The sequence below is a fragment of the Lissotriton vulgaris genome, chromosome 11 (genome assembly GCF_964263255.1).
Source record: "Lissotriton vulgaris chromosome 11, aLisVul1.2, whole genome shotgun sequence".
NCBI lineage: Eukaryota > Metazoa > Chordata > Amphibia > Caudata > Salamandridae > Lissotriton > Lissotriton vulgaris.
The window spans coordinates 1,069,926,423-1,069,949,239 of record NC_141699.1 but is presented as its reverse complement, the minus strand read 5'-3'; the positions used below and the strand labels follow the sequence as shown (position 1 = coordinate 1,069,949,239).

General features: G+C 41.4%; 1 protein-coding gene across 1 annotated transcript in view; it reads left to right on the top strand.

Annotated features, from left to right (window-relative positions):
- The window catches only part of AP2M1 (adaptor related protein complex 2 subunit mu 1), a 164,070-nt gene that overhangs the window by 22,521 nt on the left and 118,732 nt on the right, over window positions 1-22,817 (top strand). The window contains exon 2 of the mRNA XM_086944460.1: window positions 18,727-18,843. Within this exon, the coding sequence (XP_086800586.1) occupies window positions 18,770-18,843 (74 nt within the window). The 5' untranslated portion in view covers window positions 18,727-18,769. The remainder of the gene's footprint in view (window positions 1-18,726; window positions 18,844-22,817) is intronic.

Here is a 22,817-nt window from a genome sequence, read left to right as displayed (position 1 = left end):
TGGCAAAAGAGGTAGGTACTGATTATGTAAACTGGCTTACTCGTAATCCCCCATCTTAAAATACACTTATTCAGGCACCCACAACTGCCACAAGTAACATATCCTCTGGGATCACGGTTACAGCTCCTGGTAGAACCTGCATGCATTCGTTGTGTTCTTTAATCAGGAGAATTCACCCAAAATGTGATTGTGTGTAATTAAAGTCCATTTCAAAGATATTTTGTTTTTCAGATAAAGAGGGGGGACATCTTGTAATGGAATAGTAAGCGCCACACGCGCAGGGTTACCTAATATTCTAGTGCCGAGTGCATTGTAATGTTTATGTATGTTTGATTGTTGCCTACGTTCGTGGCACGGGTGTCTCTTGGGTTCCCGTTAGTCCGTTCCTCTGCCGGCATCCGAGTGGACAGGACGTGCCGTGGCCATAATTAAATAATCTTACCTTGAATTAATCCTTTCCACTTGTGGATTACAATAATTTCAGGTCCCTAAGGCGAAACCTGTTGGCAATGTCAATGCTTTTCATTGAACACTCCATGAGAGTGCATTGTATTTCTAGCTCTCTCCCTCGTGTGCTGCACCCAAACCGTATGCTCTCCTTGTGCCGTTGGTCCCCATCACTCCCAGATTATCTGTAGTAGCACTGTAAGGATTATATTTGATGGGGTACAACCAAAGAGCAGACTTTACGGGTGTATTTTTGTATCTTCTGTACTCCACATATTGCATAAATGAAAACGCCTTGGCACACAATGGCTTTTATAGCACCGGGGTAGGGTACCGCTGCCGCAGTCTCTCAGTTGGTGTTTGATTTGTATTGGGCTTTTAGCTTGACTGAATAGGAGCTTTCTCTATTCTGGGGGAGGCATAAATCTGCTTCCTGGAGAGAATTAAATAGCTGGAGCAAATGTCATTTCTGCATCAAGAGGAAAGTAAATAGGCCTGGATGAGCGATTTAATCTAAATTCAGACTCTTAGTTTTCTTTTAAATGTTGTTAAAAGTTTCCGGAGTGACGTATTTGAAACCTTTGCAGGCCATTTCTAAAAAGTGACCATTGAATTGAATGACTACTGCTTTGAAATTTGTGAAGACATGCGTTTACTTTTTCTCCTGTATTTTGAATTTTCTTTCATTTGCTTTTTTAAAACAATGCTTTACAAACTAGCTTTTCCGTAAAGCCAGTAGCTTGGCACTCCCGTTTAAAGATATACCAGCGTTGCCAATGTTTGTTTGCTTTTGTATACTGAAAATATTAACGGGGTTTGGTCATGGACAGACGAGGTTGCGCTTGAGGAGCAGTGGTGTTCCTCTGTTGCTCACATAGAGGGACTATTGCACCCCGGCCGCACATGTCCTGGCTACTTCTTTGAGGAAATAATGCACTGCTGCCACCTATTTCGGGAGCTCTTATTTGTGTGTGGAAAGCATGTACTACTGGTGTCCATGTGATAATCGTGTTGTACGTTATTAATAGTTAGTGAACGCGTTTTCACTGTGTCCAAGTCAACTTTAAGATTAGGACTATCAAGAGGGGACTTGGTATGCAAAGTGAAATACTTATCTTTCCCATACAGAATCTATGCAGCACAGGCAACACCATTGCTACTTTTCACTGTGCCCACACAAAAGGTACAACATGGGAACCAGCAGTGATAAGTGGAAATTTCCTTCACACACATCTAGTATAAAGCAAGCACCAGCAGTTATTTCCTACCACAGGCACTGCCAGGGTGTCAAGAGTAAACTCTTGTGCAGCACATCAGCCTGAAGTTCCTTCCGTGTTTGTGCCCAACCTGGGTCTGTTGCATCAGTCCACATCTGTCAACACCCACCAGTGTTTCACTGCCTGTCGACTCATTGGATCTTCAGCTTGCTGGTTACCTGCTTGGTCTGCTTGCCTGATCACTGCGGGGATAATTTAGTAGCTTGGAGTATACTGTGGTTTCTCCGGTAGATTGGGGCTATCGATGTCATGGCACGGTGTTGTGTTTTGGGAGCTTGGTTGCCACTGTTATGGAAGATTTGAGTCTGGGCACACCACTTTAAAAGCTTGTTCTATACACTCTGGTCTGACCTAAGATAGAGGCATGCCATTCTGACGGAATTAGGTGCTATATAGATCCTGGAGCCGTCATGACGCCATGTGGCAGTACCTGGGGTAGCCTGGAGGAGAATTACTTTAATTGTCCTATAGTTCTGAGACAGGAGGTTTCCTTCTCTCCCTTTTTGGGATTGGCGGAGCCCAAACACTTTGCAGTGACAGTTAAAGATTTATTTATTAGGTGGTGCCTTGTGTTAGTGCTTAAAAGTAGGAAGTTGATTTTGTGCTCCTCGAGGATTCTGTGAGAACGGGTTGATGATGTGGTAAGGAAAACGACATTACTTTGTAGAACTAATATTCTTTACAACTAGAAGTTTGTTTTGTTCCCGATTTTAATTGATGAAGGATTGCAGATGGCAAAATGACAATTTAAAAAAACTCAGAAGTGGGCCAGTGAACAGTTCCATGTTACAAGTAACAATCGTTTCTGTTGGGTCAATCAATTTCTTTGTGGTATTCAAATAATTAATAAGAAGGAACAATTAAATATACACAACTTGAACGCAAACAAAAAGACACATTTGTCTCATTCATAGAGTAAAGGATATTTTACTTCATATTTGTAAACTCAATGGTTAAGGTCAAGAATTACCACAACATTAAAGAAAAGAGTCTGTCCGATAATTCAATTAGAAAAGTGGCGCATGTGAGCTTGAGTTAAGTGACGTAGTGACAGAATGTGTATTATACATTAAGATGAACTAATACTGTACATATATTTACTCAGAGAAGTATTAGAGACCAGATCCAATTAGACATCAGATAGTGGCAGTCACCCTGGCGAGGTAAATAAATTACATAAATTGGTGTGCTAGGGGACCTGGTGCATGGACAAGACTACCGTCGACGTTTCGACCCTGACAAACAGCATAAATTAACCATGTCGCGCAGCTCTTCAGGACAGAGACAGGGGGTGGACAGCCGATGCTTCAAAAATCTTTTGGGGTGCACGTAAATCTCTCCCCCAAGGCCTTGGGGTGAGTACACCAGGTGTTTCTATCCGATGGGTGGTTGGGCTGACTGAGTTGCCTGATGATTAGGTAGCCGATTGTTCCTGGCGTACAGGGGTCTCAGCCAGGTTGATTGAATGATTTGGAGGCACTGGTGAGCGGTCACATAGCTCCTGCTTGTGAAACTGAATTTCTAAATGCTCTGAAAAACACAGGCGTTTGGACGTGTGAATCGTACCAAGCGTGACTCCGATATGAATAAGGGCATCATACTGACTTTGCCGTGCTGGCCGGCGGCAGGTATCCTTAAAATGTGAACATTTCCAGCAATTGTTAAAAACAGGAAATCAGCATGTGGAAGTTCAGAGTGTGATTCCCCCAGGGAATTCACTGCCTGATATTGATGTGGAGATTCAGGCTTCTTTAACATTGATAAAAAAATGTAAGGCCTTTTTAACAGCACTTTGAGTGATGATTTCCCACCTTTGTTTGATATACCAAACATCAGATTTTGACATGAATGCTTGCTCTTATCATCTTGGAGACTACGTCAAAGAGGCAGTGGCCATACACGTGTTCCGTGATTCCATCTTAAAACTGATTTTTGAAAAATAGCTAATTCAACTCTGGTCATGTATTGGCATACTTTCTATAATAATGTTGGCTCCTTACATAATTCTTTAGGTCAATCCCATGACTTGAATACTAGATCTATTCTAGAATCAAGATAGTTAATAAAGTTTGCAGAGGACAATGAGTCGGCAATTGTAAATTGTTTTAATATAAGAAATACACCTACCTAAGCTGGGAACGTGGCATTTGGAAAAAGTATGAAACTGACACTGGGGAAATACACTGCTTGTGTAAATGCCTTCCTTGTGTAAATTGTCGTCAGATATTCAGACAGTATCAAATGTATTAATATCCCCTGAATCTGATACATCTTCTCAATCTAATGTTTCTCTTTCTTGTTTCCTGATTTATGTCACACATTCATAATGAATTGTGCAATCTCAACCAAATAGAATTTGAGAAAATAAGGAAAGTTCAAAGGAAAGTGATTCTAACAAGTAAAATAGTAAAAGATGTAGAATAACTAAAAAGCGATCGAAACCAGTAAAGTTGTCTCTTGATCTATTAGTGCTGAAGCCATCTAATAATATAGATAATGCTGTTACGAGGAAATATTCCATTTGAGGATATTAAAACTATTGTGGTTTTATATCAAAGGCTGTATCTGTTGGAAGATGAATTTCAAAACAATCCCACAGCTATCAGTTGGAGAATGGGACACTGGTGCAAATAAGAAACAGTAGTATAAATACTAGTTTTACAAACTCATCACTACGAACAATGCCTCAAACGCACAATATGCTAGGTGGATTAAATTAAGTTAGGCCAGTTTATTGATTCGTACAATCTGTCAAAAGGAAATTCAGATTTTTGGTGAAGTCTAGCGCTGTCAACCTAATTGAGGTAGTTGTGACGTCTTTTGGAATTTATTTTGACATATTGCCAGTTCAGTCTATTTAAATCTCCCATAGATACTTTCAGGATAAATGATGATACACTGGATATTTAATAATGACTTTAGTACATCTCAAGAAAACACTTTGGACCTACAAAATCACATACTCCGTGATCATCCAGGTTAACTCTGACAGTAGGACTGTCGAAGCCTTTTCAACAGGCTACTCTTGATGGAAATAATGACACTAGACAATTAGTTTAACCAAAACGTCTCACTCGGAATCAGGCGGGACTATAGGAGGAAATAATTAATCATCAAATAAATCTTAATGCCACTATTCTATGTATTCAATAATCGTGAGCTATCAAATTTTGCAGTACAAAAATTGTAATTTAGTTGCCCTGTCAAAATGGAACTTGCAAAAAGGGTGACTAAAGTACGAATATCTGTAGACTAGAACTGGAACTATTGGATAACTTCATGTTCCAGTAATACTCTGCAATGTATTAGGATTGGTTTTCCTAGGATGAAACCTAATTAGAGCAACTCTTTTCACTTATTCAGTATATACACTCTAACTAGTCAATAATACAATTCAATGTTAATTTCTATTTTTTTATTCAATAAATGGGAAGAAAACGACTTACTGGGGATTGATCTGATTTTTTTTATTGCCAAGGTAGCTAATAGCATTTTTCAGGCATATAGTAATATAGAGCTAAAAAAGGCTTGGGCTATATCCTAAACTCTATTTCCAACTAAGACTGATCAATTTTGTTTGCTGCTGCCAAAACAGCTGAAAGCCTTGGGCGGATTAAATAATAAATAGGAGATTAGAACCAAACGCCCTGGCTCACTCAACCAGAAAAGGGAATACTGGTGCTTCAATAATTGACTAATTACTACCCATTGCTTCCAGAAGTAAAATATAATTATAGCGTTCATTCCATATTTCAAGCTGGAATTTGTTTTATATATTATTTTGTCCGGATGATATTTTCTTATGTGGATTTTATGTTGATGAACATATTTTTGAGTTCGGGTCCTGTGTACAACATTAGTAAGTATATGGAAACGCACAGAAGATCTAATACGTTTATTAAGGAGCCTACAGACTTAAAACTATAATCAAAGTAAACTTATTTGCAGACCATTTTAACAGTGTTCCATAAGACAGCTGACGAAAATCAGGATACTTATTTGAAAAATACAGTATTTATGTTAAGTTTTTTCCTAAGACAAATCCGACAAAAGTGGTAGGATCTTCAAAGTGCTGCACAAAACTAAAATTCCAGGCGGTTTTAGTAAATTGCAGCAAGAAATTGTGGGCCAAAAATCAACCTCTCATTAATTTTTATTCCTGCACTGCTCTGGATCGGTTAAATCTGTAATCTATGTGTGGTAAATGCAATTACTTAGAACAGACCAACTGTTTTTATCATTCCCAGACCTCCTCGAATATATCTCTCTCCACAAACTGCGGGCAGCTATGGGTCCGGTATATAACGGGTATTATTCACTGTTAATTGCCAGTTAGTATTATGTTTCCCTTCTATAAAATAGGCTGTAGTAAAGCTCCTAGTAATTATAGGCAGATTGCTTTCTTAGATACAGTTGGGAAGATTTTAGCAAGGAGTGTGTACTAGAGCATTTACAAATGTGGGCCCATTAAAAAAAATATTATCCTCTTTGAACAATCGGACCTCAGAACCATTTGTACATTAACACAGTGAGAAAATGGTTAACATTAGCTGTTTCAGCCAATTAATTGAGATTTGTTTATTTGCTTAAATCAACGTGGTGTAAAGTACTACTGGGGGAAATAAAGGTCTATAACAGTTGACAAAACCACAGAATGGTTTGTTGATTGGCTCCCCTCCTACTTTTCTCTGTCTTTATGATCTGCCGATTAAATTTGTGAATTTAAAGAACTTCCAGGATTGGGTTGCCATGTATGACATGTTTTGATGATTTGGTTATGTTTGAGCACGATAGGCCTCCAGCACAATTTAATAGAGTAGAATCAATATGCCTAAAACATTTTATCAATATCTCAACAACGACGATAGAAGCCTTTAGGGGTAAGAAACAATGTAAACCCTACTATTGGACTTTAGGGTAAGACTACTTGAGGTAGTAAAACCAATTCATATCGCAGTAAAACGTTTGAATGACTAAGGTAATGAGTATCATTTTAGTCAACTAGGGAATAAGGCTCAACCCTGAGGGATATCTTAATTCAAGATTTGTCTTGTAGTATTGGTAAGGAAAGTACCTTTACATAAAATTTACAATATGTGCTTGACAAGTTAGGTCTTAAGGGAGTATGCAATAATCTCAGAAAATGTATATTCCATTATTTACCTTTATTCTCAACGTAAAGCTATGTGCTAATTTAAAAATCTGTTATTTCTTGAAAGTGCATCACCCAAACAAGCCCAGTTCTTACATGAACATATAGTGCATTAAGACTTATGATCATGAAAATATGACATTTACCACTTGAATCCCTATTAGAGAGAAAAGCAGGGCAAACCTCTGGTCTATTTAATTGTGCTCTGTCGGTGACTGAATCACAGCCTCTATCATGTACTGTATGTGTCCAGCTCTATTTGATTAATGCAGGCGGTATATTGGTCCGATATAGATAGATGTGAATAGATATAGCTCTATATATTTTTATATGTAGATACTTTAAATAATGTACTATTTTTATGCAGTTTTCCAAATGAACGAGTGTGCAACAGGCTTGTGTTGCAGTGTAATTTATTTTTAGTAGTTTAAAAAAATTATTTTTCAATAAATGTACGTAGGATGGGAGACTTGTTTTATGTTATGTTTATTCATATATTGTTTCTCAGTTGAGGTCTAAATTTAATTATTCTTTAGCTTGAAAGTGCCATGTGCAGATAGCCACACCTGATAATGCATGGGCATTAGTGCTGCAAACTTCATTTGGTGTGCAGCTGGAGCTTGGACTCCAAGAAATTGGAGTAGCTGCCACCCCTTCTCTGCAAGGCAAAGTCACTTTCTCTCTGAGCGTACTGGCCCTGGGAGGCAGCCTGTAGCAAGAGAGGTATGTCCAGACTCGAGACAAGGTCATTCTGAGCACTGGGTGCACACATAGCAAGGCAGCAGCAGGCGGAACATGGGTTGCACGGACAGTCGGGGAGAGGGAGCGAGGAGCAGATGAAGTAGCACCTGGAGGTGATGTGACTGCAAAAAGTGTCGCAACCAGAGCTTCTCTGTGCAATGTCCAGTCAGACAATTCCTTCCATAGGAATGAATTGCTTGCCACCAATGGATTTAGTTCACATGGGTTACCAGGGTCTTTGGGTGACTCACACCTGGCACCGGCTCACTGAGATGGGCACAGAGAAATTTGCTGAGTAATGAGCAATTATTTGTGTTTTTGTCACTGGAATCCTGAGCCTAAATGGATGCAGTCGGAAGAAGGCTAAGGAAATATATTACCATGGTTGGGTGAGGGGGATCTCCCTGTGATCAGCAGCCATAGAAAATGACAAAATAGAAGTTTCAGAGAGATGCGTGACTCTAGAAATAAAGCTTAATTGGCAACCCCACATTAGTCTCCAGACCTGGTATTAGGCTAAAATTGCAGATAATTGATCCTCACTAGATTTACAAATCCTTCCTCTATGGGTCTAGGCTTGTGTTTTGCCAGTGGTTTTTCCCAAGTTTACCACTGAGGGTGGTATTCATTGACTACAATGAAAGATTAAATTAGGATACTTTACTAAACTTTGTACAGAGCAATTATGATGCTTACGGCTCGACTGTCTAACTTGAACATCAAAGAGGAAAGCAAGCCCTGAGAAACAGTCTTTAGCTCACTACTCTCTTTAAATCCCATCCTTGTAATTGCTGATAAGTGGTAGTGGATTTGCTTTAGTGACTTGGCTTTTGTGTGGAGCAGCTTTTGCTTGGCTTTGGGTAGCTGTGCACCCTGCCCATGTTTTTCTGAATAGTCCTGTATTTTTTCCACTGAACTAAACCAGCATCTATGAGCAGTGGAGTTGGTCTGTTTGATATAGGACGACATAAGGGGGACAAACCGCCTGCATCCACTTTCTCTGTGGAAGTTGACACTTCTCACTCAGCTTAGGCAATATGGTGAGTATGGTGGCAATGTGATTGTTTTATTCCAGGGGGTGAACTTTTTTACCTTACCCTCTGGCCATACTTCTTACCAGCTTTCCCCTGTAAAGATCCATGATAGAAACTGGGTACTTTCTCTTCTGTAGAAGTCAATTTTTCAATTTCAAATAGACTTTATTCGGTTTTATTATTTGAAAAAACCCATAAAAGTACAAAATTCCACATGGCTCCGTTTAAAACGATTAAAACAGAAGTTATACATTATATGCTTTAAAAAGTATCACAAACAATTAAGATTTGGGCGATGATTTACACAGAATTTTAAAAAGCATGCAATGGATTTAGCATATAGTTCATTCTCTAGCATCTGAAGAGCTAGAAATGCTGGACGACCGATCGAAGTCCTAGTTGTCTCAGTGGGAGAATCCATCGTCTACGTGGAGCCTCATAGAATTTACAAAACAGAAAGACGTGGATTGTAGATTGTGGCGAATTGTCATCACATGGACATGGTGGCAGAGTCCTTGACCAATCATTCTGCTTAGGGAACGCAACCAACCTGTGGAATATGATAAATCTGAATCGAGTAAGCAAAAATTTCTCGAATTGAGTTGGCTTGTACTTCAGAAATGGCTGGATCGAGAAGGTAGTTTGAATGGTCAGCAGGTGTTGGACTGACCTCTTTCTTATTTCTTGCGCCAGTCGAAGATCGCCCAGATGGAGAAGAAAGATCCTTTTTAACTCTTTTCTGGGTATTTCAGAGATAGTAGCTGGGTAGGTAAAAAATCTCTTCAGGTCTAGGTCGTTAAAAAAAGACTTTATGTAAGCTAACCATCTGATTTTTTTGGCTGTTATCAAGTAGCATGCATTCCCCTATTAGGGAATGGGTTAACTCTCACTGTTCAGTGGTCCAGATTTGCAGCCACAGCATTATGGGCTGGATCTTGATGGTGTCTTCAATATGGTCCAGTCCTAATTCTACGTGGCAGCCATATGTCGTTGTGCTTTGGGGAACTGACAGGAGGTATCTGATGAATGAATTCTCTACCTTCTGTAATGCTTCGGTGTTTGAAACCCCCCATAGCCTTGAACCATAGCTTGCGACACTGGTGCATTTTGATTGAGATTTTCAGCATCTTTCCTGGTGAACTTTTGCCTAGCTTTTGTGCAAAAGCCACCAGTGCTTTCGTGGTCCTTAAAAAAGATAGCTTACTGGCTTGAATTGCCTTTACCCAGTTTATCTTGGATCCCTAAATAGGGGTAAGAAGTTGTAGTGTCTAGGCTAGAGTTGTTGACATATATAGCTTTACTTTTTGATGTCTTTGTCCCTGAACCAATATGCATTGTAAATGTTTTTTTTTTAATTAATTTTAAGATTAAGGGAATCCATGAATTTACAATAGTTCAACGAGCATTGTAGCTGTACTTGGGTTCTGGCCAGGATAACGGCGTCGTCAGCATATAAAAGAGCTGGTATAGGACGACGCCGTATTGATGGTAGGTCTTGGCTCTCTTTGACCATCTCTAACCCGTTAGTGTACAATGTAAATAGGAAGGGGGCCAGGACGCACCCCTGTCTGACCCCCCTCCCAATGCTAAATGGCCTGGTCAGCTCATCCTGAACCCCATATCTTACCCTACCCGAATCATCTGAGTAAAGCTCTCTTAGGAAATTCACCAGATGAGGATCTGCCCCCATGTCTAAAATTAGTGCCCACAACTTTGAGTGACTAACGCAGTCGAAGGCTGCAGTTAGGTGTACATAGACCATGTGCATAGCCCCCACCCTCCCTTCGCTTACACGTACTTTCCTATTAATAGTGCTAGGTTCAGAGCCTGGTCGACCGTACCCAGGCCTTCTCGAAACACATATTGTAGGTCAGATACTAGCCTATTGTCAGAGGCCCAGGCATGAAGGCGGTCTAAAAGGATTTGTCCAATGGATTTACCAAGGGAATCCAAAGGTGATATGGGCCGATAGCATGCCGGGCTTTGACGGTCGCCCTTTTTAAAAATTGGAACCAAGATGGACGTGGACCATGACCCGACTAGTCCTACGTTGATTGCTGCCTCTATTACCTTTGTTAAAATGGGAGGCCACAGGTCCAAGTTATATTTAAAAAGGTCTGCCGGAACCCCGTCCGGGCCTGGTGCTTTGCCAGATTTTGACATTTTTACGGCGCTGATGACTTCTTTAAGTGTAATTTTTAGCTGAAGTGGGTAACTAACTGGTTTTAAGGACTCTTTTGGGCTCGTTAGGCTCTCAACATCCTTCCTAAAAATATTATAGAAGTGTTTGACCCACTCGCGGGCATCTATCGCTACTTCTATGTTCGGAAAGTCATTGCCCTCACAGAGGAAGGGGGATTTAACTATCATTCAAAAAGTGATGTTATCATTCACAAGACAGCTCTCATGTAGCTGTTTCCATAGGTTGTCCTTAATCTGTGTTTTGCGGTTTTTTAGGGCTAATTTATAGCTTTTCCTTAATTTCACTATTTCATTCTTGTCCCTTGTTTCCCTTGTTAAGGCTGCTTTTAGTTTTGTGTAGGCTTTTGTACAGTCTGTGCTAAACCATCCCTCCCTTAAGGGGCCTTTTAATTTCTTTTTACGTGTGAGTTCATCTCTAATGGTTTTAGTGATGGTCTTATAGTTGGATAATACCGCGTCTGGGGTAGTAGACAGATCTAAGCAGGCGAGGACCATAGGGAGGGATTTCTTTAGTACGTTGGTCATTAATAGAGGTTGCCCCATTTCAAGGAAAAAACATTTTGCTTATCCATTTGAAGAGCTTGCTGATCTAGACTATTCCAATATATATATTCTGCCTTTGTAGAGGAAATACTCATTGAAAGTTGGTTTGGGAAGTGGTCGCTAACTGCTTTTATTATTGTTTTAAACTTGCCTGATCTCGGTGTGATAGTTTTTGAGGTAAGTATAAAATCAATTATGCTATTCGTACCTCTGCCATTAAAAGTTCTGGAAAAGGTTACAGGTGGATTGATTATTTCATTTGCAAAGCCCAGATTTGAGGCTGCCGTTACTTTGTTCATGAGGTCTCCGCCAGTCGTGTGTGAGAAGTGTCAAGTTGTTCCCTCCCTCGTCCTCAATACCACATTTTTTGGACCCGCTTTCCTTACACAGGGTCAGATTTAAATCCCCTCCCCATATTACTGTTACCATTTTTTTAATGTGTTTCTGGGATAAGTCCTGGATTAAGTGGGAGATCTCGTTTAAAACAATATGTTCTGACGCATTCAAATTATTGTAGAAGTTTATGATGAGAGAGATGGGAGTTTTGTGAGCTATCGTTAGAGCCTGGTAATTAGTGCCTAGCTTTATAACTTCGATTTTGTCGACGGGGAGGGTATTGGAGATAAACGTTATCAGACCCCCCTTAGCTCTTCCAGATGGTGATTGAATTGCTTTAGAAACGTTTTTTTGTAACCCAGCAGGTGAGCTGGGGTGCAAAGCCAAGTTTCCTGTAGAGCAATAATGTTATGTGCCGTGGCTTCTGTACTCCAGTTAATATTCATAAGTTTATTCTGGAGTCCCGCTACGTTCCAGAAGATGAAGTCTAATGTTAGATTCCTACTATCGGCTTCAGGTAGAATTTGGGGTTTCATTAGGGAAGGTACTACCTTAGGTGTACTTATTGTTTGAGTCTGTTTAGTCTCTCCCTCCCCTGATTGACCTACTCTATCTTCAAAGATTCTGGGTCTTCTTAAGGTTGGAATGTTTGATAGCAGGCTCTTGGGAATACTTAGTTGGTCTGTTTTGTTTAATACACATAAGACCCCAAGCAGTGGTGTAGTAAGTCAATCTACCCCATCTAGGCCAGTGAAAGCTGCGAATCTGTTTGAGGTCTGGATGTTAAAGAATGGACCCCCAGGGTAGTACGATTTAGATTAAGTAGCCTTCGCTGCTGGGGTAGAAGTGACCTTGGATAAAAATAGCTCAGGTCGTGTATCCTAATCCCCTCCGCTCCACTCTCGTGGTACCAGTCGTTGAGGAACGAGATGACCCTGTGGTCCCTAAAATTAATAATTATCGTTTCACCCTGCGTGTCTTTGGGCCTCTGTCCAACCCATCCAATCCTTCTAACATTTAAAATTTCCCCATTAATATCAGGTGGTAAGGGCCTGTTCTCTAACCAATATATTACTTTATTTTTAAGGTCAGAGAACCCTTCCATTTTCCCTGGTTTCAGTTCTGGGACCCTTGTCAATATAGCTACGTAGGGAGCTGCTTCTGGGGGCAAGTCAATCCGTACATTGGAGCCATTGGAATTCCTGGATTTCATTTTCTTCTTATCACTTTTTCCTTGTGCATCCAATCTGTTGCTATGATGTGTAACAGACCCTTGCACCTCAAATGTTTTAGATGTTTTTTGATTGGAACTTATGTTTATAAGGGCCGGTGTTTTTTCTGGTAGTCGGGGTATCAATTTTAATGATTGTTTCCCTTTATTTGCATTTTGCGTCGCTGGTTTTACAATCGATGCAAATTTGCTATTATCTACAGCTAAACCCTTTAATAAAGTTGTGTTTGTGATAGCAACTTCCTCTATTGACCCCAGCTGAGTAGACAATCTTTTGATTCTTTCGACAAGGGGCAGTATTAAAGATTTTACTAGCACCTCAATGTTACTCAGTAGTTCTTGATTTAGGGCGGGGGATTCGTTGCATGGCGTGGAGCTATGATCCCGGTTCCTGTACTATAAATAGTTCGAATAGTAGGGGAGTGTCGGGAAATATTAGCTAGTTTAGCTTGCCTCCCCTTATGACTGTTTCCTCCCCTCTTTCTCTTTCCTGTGGGCCTTATAGTTGGTGGTAGGGGTTGAGGGTTACTCTTTGGGTTCGACATTAAAGGGAGAAGTATCAGGGATTCTTCAGGGATTATTTCTAGCACGAGATCTGTGCTAGAATCCCTGTTGCTCTGGGAGCTGCTGGGGTCTGATCTTGTTGTGGCATCAAGGGATAGAGAGGGAACGGTGATATTGCTGGTGTTAAAATTACTATTTATGGATCTCATTTCCGTTGACCGAATTGGGAGTTGTGGCTTGTTGAATTAGCCCTAGCGAGGAGCGTCTGTTCTGAAGTTCTGTGGACAAGCGGCGCTCAGCGTTGGCAATCTCTAATTCCAGCGCTGAGGCAGCCTTTGTGATGTGATGGTCAATTGTGCCCCTCAATGATCCTCCCACTGGGGGTTTCCTTACCTTTGTTCCTTTGGGACCCCTTGGCGACATGATTTAAAGAGTTCCGGTAGTAGCTTGTGTAATAAACTGACACTATGTACACAGAAGCAGTCAAGGGCACTGTAGCAGAACGTCTATAAGAGTTAATGCCAGAATTCAAAATACCTTCTATTGCTGGAAGACTGGTGTTCCGGGATGTAGGTGTAAAGGGCCAGGCCCGGCCTGGCTTCCTCTGGCCTCTGAGGGCCCGCCCTTTGCCCGGGCTTAGCCCGGCGAGTCCCGCGCGCGCTCCAGCGACGCGGGAGCTTCGCGATCTTTAAAGCGCCTCCGGGCGCAGGGATGACTAGGTTGAGCTGCGCCGTAAAGGATGTTGGGAAACTGAGTCCTCCGCTCGGCCGCAGGTGTAGAGAAAGCGGCAGCTGGAGTTCGGGCAGGGCAGCAAGGTCAGCACCAGGAAGAAATGCGGGTAAGCACAGCATTCAATGTCCCCAAGAAGTGAGGTAGAAGTCATAGTTGTGAGATGTGTAGACCAGGACCTGGTGGTAGAGAGGAGTGGCAGGTTTGAATGGTGGTGTCCATTTGTGCTCCTGGTGTTTGTGTTTTTGTTCAGAACTGCTTCTGCTCATGCCCATTTCACATCAGAGCATGGACATACATTCTTCCTTTAGTAGCCCAACCCTAGCCCCCTCTTCACCCCTCCTTCCTTTACAGCCCAACCCTAACCCCCTCTCTACCCCTCCACTGTGTGCCTGCTGGGTGAAGAGTTTCCATCTCATTCCTAGTTTAGAATTCCTCATCCTGTATGGAACTTGCCTGCCACCCCTTTAGTTTGCTGTAACCATCTCAAGACCGTGGGAGCAGATGCAGACTTCAAAGCAAAGCCAATTCATTGAACACCTTTATCAGTCAGACGTTTTCAATTGTAAGCTCTGGCACAGAGGCCCAACATATCTTGTCAGCAAAAAAGAATGCTCCTTTTGGATTTGCGGAGCACGCAGCCTCTGAATTTGGCAAACTCTGTTCTTAGGGTCGATACTGAAGCTAACTAGATGGGTGTAAGAACTTGGACCCCTTGATCATTATTTGATTAATTATCTGGGCAATGAGGTAACCTGCACAACAATGTAGGAGAAGAGGATAATGGGTCAAGAAGTGAAAAATGTATGTGATTTCTATTTTCCCTCCAGAGTAAAACCTAAACCTAGTCTACTGCCCCTCTGCATTGCCACAGAGAACTTTCTCGGTTGCTGTCTAGTTTGAACAATAGGACTTCTAGAGCTGACATGGAGGCCTGGCTAAATTAGTTTTGAGATTGGCTCTGTATAGTGTCGGACCACTATTGAATACCTTACAAGATTCTAGGGGGCAGATTTATGATAACTGGCGCATCCACAGGGATGCGCCAGTTATTTTGCGCCGCAGCTCCGCCACCCATGGTGCAAAAACGGCACAGATGCGTGACGCATCTGTGCCGTAAAGGTGGCGCATTGCTGGTGTTGCGTCGCAAGTGCGACGCAGCTCCAGCAAGGCTCGGGTGCCCCATCTGTCCAATGCTGCCTCAAGCCTTACGCCTGCTTCAAGCAGGCACAGGGTTTTGACGCAGCATTGGCCTGTAAGTGACTGAGTGAAATCTTATAGATTTCACTAAGCCACTTTTGCAAAGCTCACCTGCCCCGGAACGCCCACCCTGCGCCGGAACGCCCACATGTGGCGCAGGGCTTTACAACGTGACACATCTGCCTAGATGCGTCACGTTGTAAATTGGTCGTAGGGATGCGCCACGTTTACGCCGCAGTTGAGTGCCGCAAACGTGGCGCATTACCAACATAAATCTGCCCCTTGGTGGATAGCCAGGAGTAAGTGATGTTTCTGGTGCTGGTTAGGAGCACCATTGTATTTTTTGTGGCTAGAGGTATGTTTTCCTGCCAACCTCCTTGCAAAGAGCTTTTGAATGTTTGCTAGACAGTGTTTGTTAATGGATTACCCATTTGTTTACAGTAGCTTTTTAACCCATTTACTTTTATTTTGAGAGCTATTTTGGACAGGGTACCATCTTCTGCACTTTTTTTATGACCATTGTCCGTGTTGAAAACATTTTAGTTGTAGTGTCAGCTTTTAATTTGAGGTTTAAAAATTATGCACTTAGAAAACAAATTACTCAAAGTTTTCAGAATGTTTGGACAGAAAAACAATACTATGTGACTTTATCAGTTCAGTTGCAGAGGCAACTGCCTAAAAGAAAAGCGGTGGGCTGATAACCAGTGCCTTGATCATGATGTGAGATTGTGGAAAAGAATGACAAACACTGTAATTGGAAAATCCTCTACTCTCCACCTTCCTTAAACTAAAATACTTGGTGTCTCGATTGAAAATACAAATCCAGGGTATACACGGGTAATGAAGCTTTAAAGCCCTATAGAGGGAGAATGATGTTCAGGCTAAATCATTGAAGAGTCCATACAAAGTGATCAGTTACTTTGGAAACCTGTATTTATTGGTTGTGAGCCAAACCCAGTCATTTGAATGGATAAATCATACTGGGTTGCCTCGTGGCATTGCTATTTCTCTTTTCAGACTAGGATTAGAACTCAATATGGTAAATCATAGGATTGAATATACTCCAATTGTAGATTTTAAATGTCAGTTAAAACCATTAAAAGCTTTGGGTCCGCGTGGATTATCTAACGATGCTTAAATGATGACCACAACAGGGGGCCTCTTCATTTTAGTGGTTCTTGAAGTGGTTGATCTAACGGGGAGCTGGCTGGTGGGATTCTTATTTAAATCCGATTCCCAAAAAGAGTGATTTATATAACATAACATTTGAGATGGTCCCACCCTCTATAATTTTCTCACAGTGCTTCTAATAATTACATCAATGGACGGAGTTGTCAACCTTTATTACTCCTCACAATCTAAATTCTGTAAGTTATGTCCATAATGCACATTGCAGCGGTGGTGCTGATGGCAAGCAATACACCGTTGCTTGATGTCACTATAGTGCATTTGTGGACTTGACTAGTGCATTTCACAATATTGTGGCATAAGTTAGTCATGGGGGAGCCCAAACTATCTTCATTTTGATACGTTTAATTGTACATAGGTAGATAAGTGTAATGTGTCCAATAACAGTTATGTTGGAGGAATGTTGCCTCTTCAAATTAGTATGTCAGTGACTTGGAGCAGGAACTTAAAAAGCACACCGCTTTTACTCTTAAAATTAATAGGATTTTTCAGCCTTATTAAATTGTATATTGTGCTACTTAATGTACTCTTGTTGCACCATGCCTTGAATCTCCTGGCTACCTTTGCATCCGCTCCCTTTTCAGGCTTTATCAGCATTTTGATATTTTAGGGTTTACTTTGCTTTAATCTAGGTATTAAAAATATTAGACATTACCTCTTTAATTGCAAGAGTAATTTCTTTCTCTTCTAAACTGAAAAGTGAGATTAAGGGGTAGGATTTGGTAGATAGGCTGTCTGCTTTTGCTGGCACCACTGAAATCCAGAGGGCTCAAAGTCAAGGTTCACATAAACGGAGTCGTTTATTCCAAACACGTTTTGTTCTGCCCACACAGTTGCCTGTGTGCTTTGATGAAACCGCTCTACAATGTTTGTGCTTGAGATGTGCAGCAAATGCGTGCATGTCAATGTAAGATACCGCCTTCAAGGGGGTTCTTTGGAAGAGCATGGCTACTATTAGTAGGAAGAACATGTTAGGGTCTCAAATTAGGTTCTTGTGGGCAGACTCTGGATAACTGTAAGAAACCCTCGGCTTCTGATTTTAGGTCCACAGTAGCTTAATAATGAAAGGCACCTTGTGTATTTTTCAGGGACACTACACATCTCCCTGCATTATATGCAAAAAAGAAATCTGAGCAGTCAGGAAACCCACCAGCATCCCTTGTGGTTTCCTTCCTCCCATATCTATTTCCTGTTGGATTTGTGGGCTGGGAGGGTGTACGCAGACTGCTCCTCACTGCAGCTACAACTTCCTCTTCCGTTTCTTCTCGCCTAGTCTCCTTCCCTCCTCCATTATTTCAAGCTTTTGGAGAACTTCCAGCATAACGTGCTGACGAGTCGTTAGTGTTCTAGCTCGTCCTCCATATAACGAGTCGCGTCTCTCGCCACAAGGAACTTGGGGAGCGTATTTGCAAATGTATTTTTTTTTTAAGATGCAAGCTATCTGGGTGATTATTTTGATGTGTCCCGGCCAAGGTTGTTGTGCAGATGTGTACACACAACATGCTAGTTGATGCACTCTTATTCTTGTTTTAAACATTTTAGGCACTTAAAAATAATGTCGTTTGTCACTTGCTCATGTCTGTGCTGTTGGTGTTGATGCGAAGGTTTTGTAATTCACTGAAGAATATGGCACCCCTAGTTGTTAGTAAACTTCAAAAATGTATTAGATGGTGTGGTCATGCTGTGGGAAAAGGGGTGCTGTCCTGCCTCACTAGAAGGTAAAGAACGAGGCAGACCCTATTTTCAGCAGATGTTACCATATGTATTGGCAGGCCATCCTATTGCCTCTGGAGCAAATGTTATGAATTGTATCGACTGTATTGCATATTGATGCATGCACCTCAAGTACCGTTATTGGGTCCCTAATTCGGCATCTCCAGTTTTGTGCTTGTGTTCATACCGGCCTCCACCAGGTACATATCTGGCAGCAAGGGCAGTATTTTCCACACAAACTGGATATTTATCCTGCCCAAAGACCCCTTTTCACCAACAGTTGGCCCTATTTTCTGATAGTAGGCTTCTAGTTGCGCTCCTAATTTTAAAGGTAATTATTTGTTTATGGTTTGCTTTTGTGAATGCAGGTTTCATTTGATACACTTTGTTTTTCCCTGTGATAACATTGTTTTCATTTCTGTTTAACAGATCTCATTTAACAACTATGGGAAGAGAACACTAAAGGTTCACCATGATTGGAGGGCTGTTCATTTACAACCACAAGGGGGAGGTCCTCATTTCCCGGGTCTACAGGGATGACATTGGGTGAGTACTCGGTGCTCTCTGCTTTCCTGTTGAACATCTCAAACCAGCCCCCTCTTAAACATTGTCTATATGTCTTTTTGGGATGCTGACCTGTGCTGGAAGAACCTGGGGAGTCTAGAATGTTTTTAACAATGCCCCCCCCCCCCCCCCCCCCCCCCCCCGGAATATCAATATGCCCCTTGTGATAGGAAAATTGTGGAAGAACTGAGCTCCACAAAGCAGCTACAGGTAATTGTTACAAAGAAGATCACTTCAGTTGCTGAAGAAACACCATACTTTGTTTTGCTTTTAGTTGTTACTTTCTGTCCTTGTCAATTGCAATTAAATCGCTAAGGCAGCTGGGCGTATGGGGCGTTCATTTGATGCAAGGGCAGAGATACTGCCCCCTGGGTGTGAGGCTTTGACTGCCTAAAACTGTATTCTGAATTCATAGCAGCTGGTGGTTTCGTGGGTAGCTGTCTCAGAAAAGTCTGAAACGAAAAATTGACGCCCAGCCTTTTGTAAAACTATGATGAATGCAGCTTACCCCACCTCCAGCTAACTTAGTCACCAAGCCTTCCTCGTGGCTTGTCGCTTACATTGTGTTAGACGCTCCTTCTGCCTGTAGTGTCACGTGCTGCTGGGATCCACCACAACTGTATAAATGCATGCCTGACTAAACAAATAGTTGTGAAGCACTTTATCTGTATTTGAACTTTGATCTGTTGTCTAGAACGATCCCTCATGTTGATGGCAGCATCTTTAATGTCACATTAGCGCTTCTGGTCAGATGGTGCAAAGGTTTCCTGACACTCCTTTACTCTCTTGATGTAATCCATCTGTCTGACTTTAATTTCTTCTTACTTTCCGAGTGATTATTAGTTTACCTTTTAAAATGTAAGGGAAGCTTCGCCTTCTCAAAGCATATATCGAGTAGAAGCAAATGAGTCATTTAATATTACCGCGGAGCTTTAGGTATGATTTGTTTCCCATCTTTTGCATTACTCCAAGCAACAGCCTCTGGAAATGTAGAACGAGAGAAAGGCAGAAAAGAAAGAAAGTTAAGAAAAAGGTAGTCAAGTGAGAAAAGGAGCAACCGCCCATGAAAAAGAACACTTACCGGTGAGAGTTAGACCGAGACTGAACGTGTAGGGTGGGGGAAGGAAGAGGCTTGAGATGGAATGAAAACTAGGCAGCCTTGATAATTTGCAACCCCAGTCTTCAACAGCCATGGAGATGGACCCCTAAGTACTTGTTCACTCATTTATATTTTACAACGTAAAGAGTGGCATTCTGTTGGCTGTGACAATATTTGCCTTAGATTTACTGCTTCCTCCTCAACGTGCCTACAATCTATCTGTCTATAGAATGTTCCTGGTATTTTTCTTTTCAACCCCTTCCTCCGGCAACCTTTGAACTTTTTTTATTTTTTATTTTTTTTAAACTGTCTTAGGTTGTATTTTAGTTGCCTGCTGCTGAAGCCCTCACTGGAGCTTGTTTTGCTGTTTTGGTAACTCTCCCAATCTTCTAATTCCATCAGCTTCTGTCTTGCCCTGTTAATTCCCAGTGACTGTGATTCATGGTTGAGTGAAATGAACCAACACCAAGCCTGGTACTGAAGACAGGAAAAATGAGCATCAGCATTCAGAAGACAGTCTCGGATCCTTCCCAATGTGTAGGAAACCGGTTCTCGGAGCGAATAATTTCTCTTGACCAAAACTGATGGTGTGGTTCCAGAATAGGAGTGGATTGTAACTGTAATGTACAAGTCTATTAGTAATTTACCAATGTATTCCTGAGAGTGTTAAGTGTGTAATACTCTGAAGATGTTTCGTACACAGTGATAGTTAATCTCAAAGTTTATTAGGTTTTGAACAAGTCTTTATAGGCTGCCTCCTAATATCTGTCCCTTAGGAAGCACAAGCGAAAAAACGTGGTGTATGGGGTTCCTCTTTTTGGGTTGTGTCTGGCATAGTCTTGAGCAAGCAATGGCTCGGACTTCATGAGACATGTACTAAGAGCAATACATTCACCCTTTGTGCATAGTACCTCCACAAATACCAATTTATATGATTCTGATGAGGGAGAAGAGCAGCACAGAGAAAGAAACCAGGTTCTGCTTTCTTTTAGACCCTTTACTGTTAACTACCCTTATTTGTCAAACCAATCTGCTGACAGGAGTATGCTTTGCTGTCAGTTCAGTTTGGGCGCTTTGCAATCACAGAACACAGTAATTTGTAAAATCTGCAACTTGGGTGGTATATGTTAGCAGAAATGTCTAAACAGTGGATATCATTGTGGGGCAAAAGGTAACTAAACTAAAAATGTTTGCAGCTGTGAAGATGTTAGTGCAGAATTAAGCAGACTCCAATGAAAACACTATTGTTGTGGACAGGGACCCACTTTCTCACTGATGAACTGGTTCAGGAAAATGTGACAGTCATTGGAACAGCTGTAAAATCCAGTTCTGTGGTCTCAGTGGCTGCCCGGTAATTTGGTAGTGATAGTTTCATGCACAAATTTATCTGCGTCAAGCTACAGAGATGGCTCATTAGCTTTTACTCTGTGTGAAGCAATCATTTCGTTGTGAATAATCTAGTTTTATAAATATCAGCAATGGAGTTTAATTATAAACTCGAACCAGAATCTGCGATTCATGACTCGGATTTTATGTTAATCTGTTTGAAAGTAGTATCAATTTGCCAGATGAGTATGTATCTTAATCTGATACGGTCATGTTTTCAGTATGTCTGTGTGGAACTGACCATGTGGATCAGCATTTCCACAGATCTCTTAAAAAAACACCAATGTCAAAGCATACTTAAACTTGACGCCACAGACAAATTAAGATTCCTTGGATAAATGTGCTATCTATCTTTACTGCTCTCAGACACTGTTCTAAATCCTAGCTACTCAATCAGTAAGTAGTTTAATGCAGATCATAATGTGAGGTCAAGCAATCCAGGTTAGTCAATACAGGGTTAACTCAATGTGGAGTCATATACATATTGTATCTTTATACATTAAAGAGCCCTTAAAAGGATACTTGTGGTGTCCCAGTTTCTCTTCAAAAATGCTTTCAAACTGATGACTGTTGAGCAGCTATATTCTCTTCAATACACACACTGGTCATATAGGAACCTTCCATTTTTGGAGGGATATGATGTCTTGTACTTTGTTGAAATATTTTATAACCCTATCCTTGGTTTGTCCCGTCTCAAGGCTGAAAATTTGCAGTAAGATATTGGATTACTGTGCATCACAATTAAAGAATGAATGATACGTGCTGGTACAGGACCATAAAAACAGCCTTCTGATGAAAAAATTTATTTTTAAACTTTGTCAGCTCAAGGGAGGATGAATCAATGACAGTACAACCTGCAGCAAACAAGTCTTTACAAAAGAGAAATTGGTATTAAAATAGTGGAAAAGGAGTCCTACAAGTGACTATCGATGCGCATGACACATTTACCAAACTCTACTACTTTCCTCCCCATTTCCTCAGCCCACGATTGTGGGTACAGCGCAAGCTCTACAAACTCTAAATAGGATGAAAGGGTCAGTAAGAGTAACGCTAATTCCTCAGTGACCCCTCAGTTAATACTCAAGGCTGAAGGACGATGTGCGCGTTAGCAGGTAGTTTCTGCGGTGATCTGATCTAAAAATAACTGATGAACAGAATGCCCAACAATGTCATACATTCATCCCAGTACAGAGATCTGAGCCTAAATCCATCGTTTTTTGCTTCCCATGCCATTCGTTTGTACCCAGCCATATGCAAATCAGTCTTGACCCTGCGCCCAATGGGAACAGTCCAGCCCGAACTGCCAGACAGATCCTGTCTGGACTGGAAACAAGCATCCTAGGACCGGTTTCGGGCTTTTACCCCTTCATCAGCCAGGGTAGCTTGATTCCAGTGGCATCATTCTTAGTCTACAACAATCTGAGGGACTGGTAGAGAGAGGGTGCATGGGAGGGAGGCAGTAGAGGCCTGA